The sequence below is a fragment of the Pseudonaja textilis genome, chromosome 1 (genome assembly GCF_049901715.1).
Source record: "Pseudonaja textilis isolate UNSWEBS1 chromosome 1, rPseTex1.2, whole genome shotgun sequence".
Taxonomy (NCBI): domain Eukaryota; kingdom Metazoa; phylum Chordata; class Lepidosauria; order Squamata; family Elapidae; genus Pseudonaja; species Pseudonaja textilis.
The window spans coordinates 83,100,153-83,114,461 of NC_141990.1; the positions used below are offsets into that span (position 1 = coordinate 83,100,153).

A 14,309-nucleotide genomic window follows, 5' to 3' on the forward strand; every position below is an offset into this window, starting at 1 on the left:
TCCCTAATACAACAACAAATAAATTATGTATGAAGCAAACTGTCCTACAACTGTATGTTACTTCAAGGAGAATTGACAAATAGTGTTAAATGAACATAACCAGTAAAATGGCATATTTGCCAAAGTCTATTTTCTGCAAATATTTTCTAGTTAAATTATTTCATTCATGGTATAAAATGCACATTTTAGAAGGTGTTTGTTGGCATCTCCTTCATGAAGCTTGTCATCTATCGAATACTTGTTCACAAATGCATAATGGAGATCACCTCAGAATTCAGAATGAGTGGGAGCACTTCCAGCAGGTAAGAAAGCTGACATCATTAATTCTTGATTCATTATAGCATTCTCTTTTCCATCCACTTTTACAACTGGAAGAATTACTATTCTGTTTATTTGTAGCTGTAAAACATTTTTCCTTAAAGGAAATCATGTTTCAGTTAAGTGTACTAAGGTTTATGCTTCAGACTGCAAGATACAATCAAGCCAAGGTAAGAGCCAAGAAATCAATAGGACGTTTTTTTAGCACGTGCTTAAATGTTTCCATCAGAAATCAACCAAACTTAACAATTTTAAGCTAGATCATACTATTTGTACAACAACAAAAATTAGCAACTGACAAGTGAAATTACTAATGCATAGGGAGGTTACAATAATAAATAAGTTGTTAACATTTTTATGCCTATGTCACATATCTTTAAAAAAATTTGGCTTATGGATCTTATTCAACATATTCTTATAAACTCAAGTAATTTATTTTACATCCCTTAAACACCCCACAACTGTACTATAATTAAATGTCATACAAGCAAAATAAGTAAGCAAGTAATTTTATATCTGGCTCAAAATTTGGTGGCAAGAACCGTTTGCTGAATCAAATGTTCAATATTTGCAGGAATATTGAAATTTTCTTCTCTGATACGTTAAGTGAATTTCATAGTATCCTTACCCAAAGCTGCACTGAAGAGAGGTAATAATCTAATGCTTTATATATACTAGCAAAATATATTAGCAACCCCAAGAGAGAAACAGATTTCAGCTTTCCTGAAGTTTGCACATTATCCACCCAGTGTTGTAACCAGACTGAAAGGGCTTAGCTTTATTAAATGAAAGGTTTCTTAAATCATATTCTTTCAGAAGTAGGTCTAATTTATTTGAAAGACTTCATTAAACAATGCCAGTCAGTAACTTTTAACGTGGACTGAACCATATTACAGATAAATGCATATCCAAATAATATTTTGAGCCAAACCATTGCTTAACCAACACCAGGAAATTTTCTTTTGGCTTAAACTTCAGACATGCATATCAAATAATTCATTCAACATTTGCAGAGTTTGGGCAAGTGTTTAGAAAAATAAAACTCAAGCCTCCGAATGGCCATATACTGGCACTTGCTTAAATAAAGCCTACACTAATTAAGGCTGTTTGCAAATGATCATAAATTAGTCACTATTTCTGATTTCCAACATGACAAACATTTCTTAATTATGTATTTTTCTAAATATTTTAAAATAAGTTATTTTATAATATGGCTTTGGTGCAGCCTTTATTAGCTAAAAATATACTGCTTCAATTTGGCACATCTTAAATCCCTCCTCTCGTACAAATCTACATAAGAATCTACCAGTTCTTAAAGTGGTAAAATATTGAGTGCTTTGAAAACAATCCACTCTGATTTTACCTTTATTGTGTAATCTATGCAGTGAATCAAAGGGCACTTACATGGAAGAAAATTCCTTTCAAATTAAAAGACTTGTTTCCAAATAAGCACACTCAAATTAAGGAGCCAACTTCTTTGCTGATGGGTTTGACTTAGAAACTATTTTCAAATTAAATTCTGTTTTTTTTCCTGAATATATTTTAGTACAATGCAATTGATAAATTGTGAAAGTTGTATCTTAAGAGTTCAACACTGAACTGAAGACAAGTTTACCTGATTGGGCATGTAAGCTAGCTACATACCTGATATTTAAATTCTTACACAAATACATTCTGTTAAACACACAAAGTAAGTTGTACAGCATGAATTAAATTTGTATCCATGTAAAAAATTATAAAATGATCCAGCTATATTGGCAGGAAAATAAAAAATATATATATAACTGGTTGAAAGATGACAAATATGTATCATTGCAAGAGATATTTTTACTTTTCACATTAGACAGCCATAACACAAATGAAAACTTTTAGCATGATGTGCAGGTCAATCACTTGTGTTTTTATGATGCAAAGTAATTTATCATCTTATTTTTTACTTGATGCTGGCTGCATGTGGACATCACAAAAAACATGGATTATTATGAGAGAAATGAGCTACAGCAAGCCTTGAGCTTACAAGTTTCTTTCTTTTGCTTCTCAGATATGGCCATACAAAATTGGAAGCTTTCACATCTGATTAACAGCAGTTTAATGCTATATGGTCATATGTCGTCAATCTTACCTAAAGTTTATTGAAACAAGCTAGCTTCAAACTGAGTTATGAAGATGGCTTATTTCAGACCAGTAAGTCACAGGCATTAAAAGTAATCTTGTTGAGTATGAACAAAGCTATAGTTAAACAAAAACTGAAGCAAAAGCATGCCATGGTTTATTATGAAGTCCCAATGCAGCAACAATATAAAGATGCAAAGACAATACTATTAGATCAGGGGTCCAAGAAGAGACTATGTGACTGCATGTGAACTATGTGTAGATTCAAGATGGAACTTGTGTATTTCCAGTTTATCAGATCAGAGAAATGGTAGCAGAATAAGTCATTTTCAGACAGCTTTATGAATGTGCTTTTAAGGAGGAAAGGTGTAGATCAGTTAATAGTCCCATAAAATGAACTTTATTCTAGCTCTTGGACCCCTGATTTATTGCAGCCTCTTGGAGGAGGATGAAACACTGGCAGCAACAACAATAGCACAAAACTTTTGGCATATGAAATATTAACACAGGATAGATCCTGCATTGCCCCTGCTCTTTTGATTCCAAATTTTCTATTTTTGTCCATGTGTTCTCTTTGCCATCAATTCTGTTCTCAAGCTCCCAGTCATCCCACAGATAACACACATACATGCGCAGATGCGCAAACACACCCTCACGATGTGGGTGTCAGTTTTAAATACAATGATCCTCAGTTAAAGCTGTACGACTGAGGTAAACCAGTGCATAATTTGTGCTAGGAAACATCTGTACCCATTGGCTGACACCCTTCCAGCTTTGCTGGTCCTGCAGAAGTTAATGAAAAGATTTTTCTTCAAGGTAAAGTTATAGAGATGCATTTGAGAATGTGTTGTCAGAACTGGTACCATTTTTTATCCTTGCATTTCAACATCATCTAAAAGCAAAACAAAGGAACAAAATATATAATAATGCATCTGAGAGTATACACAATGCCATTTATTCTAAAGACTACAAAGTATCCATTATTAATGACATTATTAATGAGTGAATAACTGAATAGATAGTTAAAAGTAGTACAGAAAAAATGAACCCCACAAATATAAATTGCATAAATTCATTTTATTAAGTTTCTACCTCTAAAAATATAACAACCAATTAATTTAAATAAAGATGACCAGGAAAGCCTATCTGATCATAACTGCTGACATAATGGGAATATTCACATTCTTCCCCAGAATATCCACAGTGAACTAACGTTCATGCTACTCTATTCAAACTGGAAAGAATAAACCGAAAGAATTGGTCTTCTTGTAAAAAAAGTAAACTGATACTGAGAAGGACGTACCTCATGTGCATGCTTTGAGAAAGAATCAGCACTAGCTAACATGGCTGTTGTTCGTTCTTCCAGCTCTCCCAATTTTTGCCCTCTTTCATCCAATGCTATTCTGGCTCGTGCCAACTCACAAACTATTCCTGATGCTGCTCCCTTGACTCCTTCAATACCACCAGGTCCTGGTATGTGCTGGGCAAGGCTTCTTGATGCCTTTCCAGCAGCAGATTCACCAACTGATCATATCAAGAAAAAACAAATTATGTTTGCATTCCTTTCAGAGGAGAACTTACTACTTGCACGCAGAATTACACACTGGGAGAGATGAAACAATATACTTTATGATAAAACCAAATGAAAATAATGTGTTGAAAATTATTCAATAATCCTAACAGCGATATAGTCAATATCTTATCCCTATTTAACTATATACATGATTTTTAAAATATTATTTGAAATTACTTAGAGAAAGTTAATATACCTATAAATTGTTCCTTGTTCAGTTTATAATTAAGTAGTAAACCAAAAAGTAAGACTTTTCTGTTGCTCAGTTTCCCCTTTGGAGAACTCCTTCCCATATTAAATTGGCTTTGAGTTGCTGGCTTTTCAGAAAGTTCCTAAGATCTAGATGTGTTCCAGGCATGGGGATTAGAATATTAGTTAAAGCCCTTGATGTGGCTATTAGTTGTGTAGACTGACTGGTTTGATTCCTCAACAGTTCTTTATATTTTACATCATGTTCTTCACTTCAGGAATTTAAGATGTATGGACTTCAACAGTCCATACATTTTAAAGTTGCTAAATTTGAAAAAACGCTGTTTCACATTATGTTGCAACATTGTTTCTAAATGTAAAACAAAAGAGAAGGAAAGGAAAGGAAAGGAAAGGAAAGGAAAGAGGAGAGGAGGAAAAGTATTATTTCAACCACCTTTGTCTTTATGAGTCAGAAACTGAAAAGTATTCAGTAAAACCACTAATGGTTTGCTATTTTGTTTCACTGATTTCCAGACTGCTGATTTATATTTTTAATTTGTTCTATTGTAATATAATAAACTATTAATATGAGGTTCTTATGTTCCTAGGAGACTATGAAGTGATGAGTGACCGTATTTTATTACCAATAAAAGATATCAGTATTATTATATTTTAATAATATTACGTGTATTGGAAGATTTTAAAGTCACTCTTACTGAATATACATGACAAAAGTGGATACAATGTGTATCAGCACAGTTCTGACTCACACATAGTAATTTTTAGTACTTGTCTTAAATATAATAATATTAATATGTTTTAGTGCTTCTAATTTTAGTATAATGTTCTCTAAACTTTGTAAATCCCTATTTGCAAGATTTTTATTTTTTTCTGCCTCCTGAACTGCTTTCCCTTACTGGAAACTAATAAATATTTTGCATTTGTTTTCAGAAAAAAACACTAATATCTTTCTAATAGATACATACTTGCAGAGATATTAATTTCTGTTTTATGAGTACCTATTTAAATTTTGCATTTGGATTCTTTTAATGTTATTTTTTACATGTAGCAAACTCTGTATTCTTTTTAACAAAGAAAATGGAAAATATATTAATGAACAATAATCTATACAAAAGTATATAAATCTATTTAGTGTATCTAATCTAGGAGGAATGATTACAGGATACTTATTCCCACATCTGTAGTTGTACTTTAGTGCATTTTACATCCCATGGAAACTAGAAATATTTTTTTTTAGTTTTTTCTCTGGATGGAACTAAAAAAGTGTTTTAACACAGAGACTATCCCATTTTTTAAATTACATATACCTTTAAATATTGATGCAACTGTATCAACTCTACATTAAACGAGTGAGAATTTTGCAAAAAAAAAAATCATCCTTTTATAAATAAAGCAACTTGTAAGAGGAAATAAGCAGTATATTTCAATAGTTTCCATTATTTCAATTTCTTTCCATACTTTTAGTTATGTTGGACTGATAAATTGTGTTTAATTTTCTATTCCCCTCATATGACATAAGTTTTTCTTTTTTAAAAAAAGAGATGAAATCAACTCACAGAGTTCTTCCCTGTCAAGTGATTGCGCACCACCTCCAAAGAGACCTTTGAAGAACCCTCTGTTTGGTGCTTCTGGTGTTTCTACAGGTGTGAAGAGCTCACCCAACATTTCCTTTAAATAAAAATCATTTTAAATCATATCAGAAGGTTGCTTTGTCTCCCAATTCAGGGTCTCATCTTCAAATGTTTCTACATTTACAGTATTTTAAATATGTTAAAATTTGGTCCTGTTGCTGGCTGATTCAGGAAGAATAGGACCAGGTTCTGCAATAACCCAGCTCTGATTAGGTGAGCCAAATATTTTTTTATAAGAGCCTGTTTTTTTTTATCTGTGCAACCCTGATGGTTTGTGTATAAATTTCAGATTACTGGGAAAACTTGTTTCTTTTCCTGACAAACCAGCCTGGCTTATTCAGGTAGAAACTGGAGTAACTTCTGAAAGCATACCAGTTCAGAATTCTGGCAAAGTCTTTGTGTAATTATTGTCATGGCAATGAATTATGCACACAAAGCTAGATCACTTGGAGGGACACAAGTTCTGTGCCCAAATCTCTGTATTACTCCACAAAGTTGGAGGCTGTGAAATACAAAAATATTAAATAAAATCTAGAGTGCGTCTTCCAATGCAAGTAGCAGGCCTGTTGGGGCCCAAGAAGGAAGAAGAATACCCATTAGCTGCAAGGAACCATCATACTAATTCTTTGCCCCTGGTTTTATATGAATTGCTTCCACCAAAGGGGTCTTGATGCATCTCATACTTGAAAGATAGCAAAGTCCTCTATGCATCATTTGTTCCTATGATCATGAACAGGGAGGAACTAAGGAAAAGGCAGTCTTTTGAGGACTCTGCAGATCAGATTTCCATTCATCCTAGAAATACTACACTCCTTCCTGTAAGACAGGCATATCTGACCTGTGGCCCACGGGTTGCATGCAGCCCTGGACACCTTGTACAACTAGTCCTCAATTTACAACAGTTCATTTAATGACCGTTCAAAGTTACAATGGCATGAAAAAGGTAGTTGGACACAGTGATCAGAATGCAGTGTTGCAGGCTAACTGACTGCAAGGAGTTCGATCCTGACCGGCTCAACATTGACTCAACTTTCCATCCTTCTGAGGTTGGTAAAATGAGGGCCCAGATTGTTGGGGGCCATATACTGACTCTGTAAAACTTTTCAGAGAGGGCTGTAAAGCACTATGAAGAGGCATATAATTCTAAGTGCCATTGCTATTTTCACACTTACAACCATTGCAGTATCCCCATGGTCATGTGATGGAAATTCAGGTGCCTGGCAAAAGGTTCATATTTATGACACGGTTGCATGTGATCACCTTTCCTGACAAGTGGGGAAGCCAGATTCACTTGACAACTTTGTTACTAATTTAACAACTGCAGGTGCTTCACTTAACAACTTGTAAGGCATCCAGAAAGTATCCATGATATCAATCACTCCGAGACATTTTCTCTCCAGTTAATTTATTTAGAAACAGATCTGGTATGTCTAAAGCAATTTCCCAAAGTGAAATTTTTGTGCGCTACACAGAATCCACCTTCTCTCCTCTCACTTCTACACTTCATAAATCACAAGAACCAATTAAGTGCAACTGGAATTTCTTAATATGACATACAGAATAACCTTGAACTTTTCAACTCCTCCAATCCCTTCAAATAAAATGTGGCAGCTGAATTTCAAAGCTGACACAACTGTTACAAGAAAGGTCCTAAAATGGGGCAAAACTGATTTAATAAATGTGTCGCTTAACAGAAATTTTGGACTCAATGGTGATTGTAACGAACGAGATGGGCGGCAAATAAATTTAATAAGTAAACAAGATGCTATAAAGCTTTATACATGTCTTTCTATCCTCTTGCTTCTCATTTGTCAGTTTTGCAGATGTGCACAACCACTGCATGTGCCTGCCACTCTGCTAAAAAGGTACCTTTGCTTTGCAGCACAATGCCAGCATGCCCATTTCCAAGGTGTACATTTTTCCAAGTGTGCCAGATTGCCCACTTTATATATCTACATTTTTCAAAGTGGAAAAAGATGAAGATCCTTCTTTTCCCACCTCACTAGCCAACCAGCCAAAGACAGCGCAGCTTTCAAGCCCACTGAGGGTTGAAGAAGGAATGTGTGGATGTGCCAATGTTCCTTAGCTATCATTCTATACAAAGCAAGAACTTGGTCATGCTGGGCCACATTTTCAGAGATCATCTTTGCATGAGCAAATCTGCCACCAATTGGCAAACCGTCAATTTGCTCAGAGTCCATAATTTGAGAATAAGGGTTTCATCTTGTGCTCATCCCAAACTATTACAGGGTGTAGATAACAAGATTTAGTTTACTTTCTTCTGAAGGAAAAAATACCCAGTATAATGTAACATTTACTGACTACATTAAATTGAAACTTTAAGATGCATTTAAAATATCCACACCTTAAAGTGATGTATGCTGAGATAGAAAAGAAAACATATACCATACATTTACAATTTGTACATAAATAGCACATTCTTCAATAAATGCTTTTCTATAGCAATACATTTAAAAATTACCTGCAGGTTTTCACATGTTTCTTGGCTGTAAGTAATTCTCTGGATTTCTGTTGGTGAGACAAGATACAATGCCTGTCCATTGTTGGTGAAGCAAAATGTTCTGGCTATCCTCATGTTGGTAAGTGGTAAGTAATATACGTCCAATAGTGGCCTTAAACTTGGCAAACTTGAAAGAACAGAATTACAATTTGTTAAAATAAAGCACAGTATCCTATTCTAGTCTTTAATAAAGTTTTATAGGTTATGTTTTCATTTTCTTTTAAGTACTCATATATTGTTGACTCCATAGCTTTGACTTAAAAAGTTCTGCCTAAACAAGTTTTAATATGTTTAACAAAGAATCTGTGTGACTGTGTACATGAAACAAATCAACTCCATGGTAACTTGCATCAGGTATATAGTAAAGAAAATGCTGATATTTAATTTACTGATGTTGTATCTGATAAGTGGTAAAGAGCAAACATATTTATACTCACAGATCATTATGCATATATTCCCAAATTCTGTTTAAATAATTGTATTGAAAATTCTCCATTATTCAGTATTGATAATCTATTTTTTTTAAATAGACAGTATTGATAATCTAAATAACCAAATACTAAAATCACAGGGTTTTTTTTTTTTTGGGAGGGGGGGAGGGGGGATTCTGATCACTACATAAAACTTCCATGTGATTCTTCTAATTCATAACATACTCCCTTTAATTCCTCCGTGGATGGAACACCCAATTAAAATATATTAACAGAAGCTTCTAAGGAGATAAAATAGAAAAGCACAAATAACTTTATCATAAATGTCACAGAAAATTATGTTATTCTTGCTTGGAAATACAAAGCTCTTCTAACTTCTATTAGCAATACTGAAAAATATATTGCAATCTAGCCCCTGCTCCTAGGAGTTCCTATACAGAAAATTTCTGCTGCACAATCTAAAGAAAGTTGGCAGCAGAAGGAATCAATTAGACACCATTCTGATTCTGAAAACTAGAACAAATAAATGTTTATGAAGGACTGACATTAGACATTTAAGCAGCTTACTAAATGTATATATTAAGTCACAAAAAATATAATTTGAATAAGTTTGCAAATATACGCCAATATGAAACTTTTTAGCAGAAATTCAACAATATAACACCAATCCTAACTGCCATTCTCCCCTAGGTTCTTTTATAATAAATATTACTGCTTAAGACATAATATCAAAACATCTTTCCCATAAGAAAGCACAGCAAAGTTTAGTACTTTTTGATAAGCAGCATTATAGAGATGGGTAAAATAATTATTTTTATATATTATTATATCATTTATTTATGATTATTATTTATCGTTTACTTATAATATATCATTATAAATAAATATATGAAATGTGGAGAGAAATATTTTAGTCTTTCTTTCCAATCTCAAAATAAAGACAATATATCCCAAACCAATTAAAATCCTTTTTAATGTAATGCATAGTTAAACAATAGTATTTCCTATTCTCCAATGAATTGATGATCGTCAATTTAAATGCTTTTAAAAGGGTATATAGAAGTAAAACAATTATTATTATAAACTATTACTTCCTGAGTCATAAATAACACTCTTAGTGGGGAACAAATGGAAAAGAAGCATTATTCTGATGTTTTGCTTGTGAGTTTCTGGACACATCTCGTTAGCACATACACAGAATGCTTATTTGGGTGAGCACTGAGGCCAGCAGAGGCCTTCTGGTATTCTTTTAGGCCTAGAGCTCCAACTAACTTTTTGCTGAGACTTTGTCACACTCTGTACCATATGGAAGTGCAAAGCAGACAAACAGTTATAAACCCCAATTGCTGAAAAAAATCTAGCTTCTAAACCACTGTTATAGTGTCACATCAAGACAGTTTTTAATTTAAATTTTAAGTAGTTCAGACCAAATCAAGGCACCCTCTCCTTAAAATGAAGACAGCAAAAGGAAAAAGGCAAAAATACTATGTTATTTTAAAAATTCAAACTATATCACCCAAGCAAACAAAGTATAGTTTGATTATCAAATTAACCAGAATACAAGATGAAGGACTAAGGCATCTCTCTGTCTGCAGGCACAAGAAAAGAAACCAAAGTAGGATTTGCTCCCTTGCACATCTACAGACAGCACAAGGGACACTATAAAAAAGGAATATTTTTAATGCAACATAAGAAAAAAAAAGTAATCTGAAGTAAAACAGATTCTAGGGAATCAGTCCCATCTAGGAACATATTTAGATATCTATGTAACAATATTAATTGTCCTTTCCTATTTTTATTTTGTAATTTATTTCAAAGGGAACAGATACAGTCCCTCCTTTTAGCAATTAACACCTTACCTAAAAGTCATTATATGTCCATTGGCACAGAAACAAGCAAGACAGATACTGTTACTGAGTGCCACTATATCTCCGCGAAGGACAAATGAAGTCTCTGTTATATTTTGCTTATAAGTACAGTTCTGTGAGGGCAGTGATATAACTTTTGCTTGCTTTTCAGAGCATATCACTGCATATTGGTTTTCAATCATTTCCTGAGAAGAGGATGGAGATACTGAGACAGGCCGACGTTTTTTCAATTTATCCTTTTCATCCTTGTCTTCAGGAACATTGTGTTCTCTCCAGGGTTCATATGCAGGTGGAACTAATGATCCTGTTGTGTCCAGAAAAGCCATTCTTAAGACTGCTCCTTTAAGCCTCAGAATAGTTCCTAAGATGAAGAAAATAGTGATATTACTCAGTGCTATGCATAGCTCAAGGGTATTTTATTTATGTTTTAGTAGATACTTTATCTGCAAAATACTCTAGTATATATTCCATTCATAACAGACTACATGCATCTCCGACATAACACGTGAAACAGAAATTTCCTGAATTGGAAGTATTTAAAATAATTCTTAAACTGCAAAACCATTAGAAACCTAGATAGCTATTCATAAACACAAAAATGAATTTCTAATCAGTTTACTTCTTGTTAAAGGAAACTTTTATAAGATAGATAACCTTTGTTGTCTGTTTTTTCTGTGAACATACTGGCACACATTAAAAAATGATATTACACTGCTCATATGTATGTAAATTAAAGGTTTCTTAAAATCTCAAATATAGAATGCAGCATTAAATCTTAGGAGGTAGGTGGATTTCCTTGATACAAGCTGGAAACACTGGTTCCCAGTTACTCTCACAATGTAAATAGGCTTGAAGTGGCATTTCTCAGTGGCAGTGGTTGTGCTGGAGTTGAAGTACAGGAGAGGCCTGGGGTGGTGGCAACTGGCTGAGACAGTTGAAGGCCCTGGGCCTCTATTTTAGCCCCTGCCAGTGATGCTGCTATGCAGAGCAGCCAAAGGGGCATATGATTAGGAAGAGATAGGTAGCCAGAGGCTTAATAGACCAACAAAAGATTGGTGTCATGCTGCAGTATTTCTGCTGATGTGTGTGAAATAACAATCAGTAGTGACAATCTCTCGAGGAGAAGAGACTTCACACGGAATTATTAGAATGTTCTTCCTTATCTAATTTACATTTTTTTTTCCTTAATGTGTTTTACAGTGAAATTTTACAGTGATTATTTGGTATTTTTATGTTTAAGGCTTTTATGGTTTGTTGACCTGCCTTTTATATTTAAGATTTTATTTTTGAAAAGTCTTTAAAGTCCAAATTTAAAGTAAATATGTACTTCCCAAAACCAAGCTGGTGAAATCTTTTTTTTAAAAAAAGGTTAAATGAAGGGACATTTATGACAAATTTCCCTTTTCTAATGAAATGCATGCTGATCAAAAACAATCAGCCAAACCTTGTATTTCCCCTCTAAAGTTTTTCTAAAAAAATAACTAAAGAGACTTCTCTGTAGATTATTGCAGAATGAGAACTAATAATACACAGTAATAATCAGTTAATAATAGTAAAATCATTGTCTTGCTAGTGCATTGTTTCTTGTTAAATACATACCACTGGGGGAAACAATTACTGGTTGAAGCAGTCTTTGTTCTCCTCCTGGTGGTAAATTCAGTGCAATGACTAAAACGGTGCCTAAAGTAGTCCCAACCCACAAGCATGGTGAAGGTGATGTATCGGCTTTTCGGGTGAAGGTCTCACAAAAGTGGAGAGCTGAAATTGCTTCTCGGGATTCCTTATCAATGCTGGTTACACTAGAACTTCTGGATCGGCTGAAGGAATTGTCTCTAATATCTGAAAGATTTTGCATTAATTAAACATACTGCAATACAACATTACTGTTTCTATTTCATACTTTACAGAACGTATTACATATAGTATATCCACCTCCAAAATCTCAACTCAGTAATATTAGGTTCATATCAGAAATTACATTTTTAGGGATTGTATACCTGAAGTACATAAGATTGGAAATGTAGAAGCACGTTCATTAGACAGGTACCTGACTATAGCTCCCTGTGAACTGTAAATCTAGCAGTGAACCCTAGACATGTATGGTATACTTAGGTCATACTACATAGTTATATTTTTGAACAGGAGAGTAGTTACCATTATACTTTTCTCAAAAATAAATGTTATATTATACATGATATACTACTTCAAATATATGCAGCCATTTTTATTTTGATGAAAACTAGATGCACCACACTGGAATGGAAAACTTCTTTCAAATCTGCCTCTCTGACACATACATACACACAAATACAAAACTATAAATTCCAGTTTTATTGTTGAACAATCATTATGATGGTATTTTAACCTAATTTCAATCAGTGATACAAAAAGGAAATAATTATATGAATGTTTAATTATTGGAAACAGCACAGACAAAAACCAAAATAAGCATAGTTATCCAGAAGAAAATAAAAATCCAGATACTGAAGCATGTATCAACATCAACCACATAACCTACTGAATATGGTTTTAAAGATGATGAGATTGGAGAAGATATGTTTACAGAATAGTAAAGGCTATTAAGATTATGATAAAATATAGTAAATGTACCGAAGCATAATTAAAAAGAATTCATGTGAAAAATCTATTTGAAGTTATTGGAAGGGAAGTAGCAAGTTATTTGTTCACCATGTTTTCAGTATCATTTTAAAGATTAGAGTCTGTCTTGTAAATTTCTAATCTAATCTTCAGGAAGTAGACTGATAATTTTAGAGAACATACTGGTTAAAAAGTTATTTACTCTAGTGAGCTATATTGTATATATTATATTATATATTAGGCGCAATAATAACACATGTGGGGTCCTTATGGCAAGAGTATGCCAATTGAGAAAACTTTGCATAGGGAAATATCAAGCTGTTTCAGATGGTTTTGTGAATATTTAATTATACTATTTATTACCGCCTTAACCTAAGTTGTAAATTTAATATTTTTCAAAAGTGTAATTTTAATATATAGAACAGACAATTGGATACAGCTATAAATATATTCTCAACTATATAAGCAATATTTGATGGGGCAATTCTAGTGTGTTTCAAAAGAAACTAAATATGCCTTAAAAAATTAAGGTTCTTTTTGGATACACTCATCACTCTACATTAATAAACTCTAAAAAGTACTATTTGTTTCACTTTTTAAAAATATAGTGAAAATGGAAAATCAGAAGAGTATGCTGAACTTTTTGGATATAGACTGACCCAAGTAAAAATAGTCCCATGCCTCATGAACAGATGCTACCCTTTCCTTGTGCAATATAGCTCTTTTATAACTGTCCTCCTCACCTACAAACTCAAATATATCCCACAAATCTGTTCTGAAACTTTCTAAAATTTCCAGAAAAGATTTTGAGGCTTTCTAAAGGTTTGGATTGCTCCCAAACCCAATCCCACTTTTTCCAATAGAAAAGGTTATGTTACCAGAAAGAGATTTCTGATTATACTCATTGTCCAGATCTTCTATATTTGGAACTGTAAGAATTCTTGGTCCCTCTTAATATCAAAATGTTTTGCATGTTTTGTTACAATATAGTCAGCACGTTTTTAGAATAGCGCTTTATAAATTGTTTTTGCTTTTTAAATAAAACAA

General features: G+C 33.3%; 1 protein-coding gene across 7 annotated transcripts in view; it reads right to left on the bottom strand.

The window, feature by feature from the left end:
• Positions 1-1,125: 1,125 nt before the first annotated feature.
• The window catches only part of STXBP5 (syntaxin binding protein 5), a 109,110-nt gene continuing 95,926 nt past the window's right edge, over positions 1,126-14,309 (bottom strand). For all 7 annotated transcript variants that reach the window (XM_026705634.2, XM_026705636.2, XM_026705635.2 and 4 more), the window contains 6 exons: positions 12,264-12,503; positions 10,656-11,025; positions 8,327-8,492; positions 5,770-5,881; positions 3,734-3,954; positions 1,126-3,322 (listed from right to left, as the gene is read on the bottom strand). In XM_026705634.2, coding sequence (XP_026561419.1) covers positions 3,281-3,322; positions 3,734-3,954; positions 5,770-5,881; positions 8,327-8,492; positions 10,656-11,025; positions 12,264-12,503 — 1,151 coding nt within the window. In that variant the 3' untranslated portion in view covers positions 1,126-3,280. The remainder of the gene's footprint in view (positions 3,323-3,733; positions 3,955-5,769; positions 5,882-8,326; positions 8,493-10,655; positions 11,026-12,263; positions 12,504-14,309) is intronic.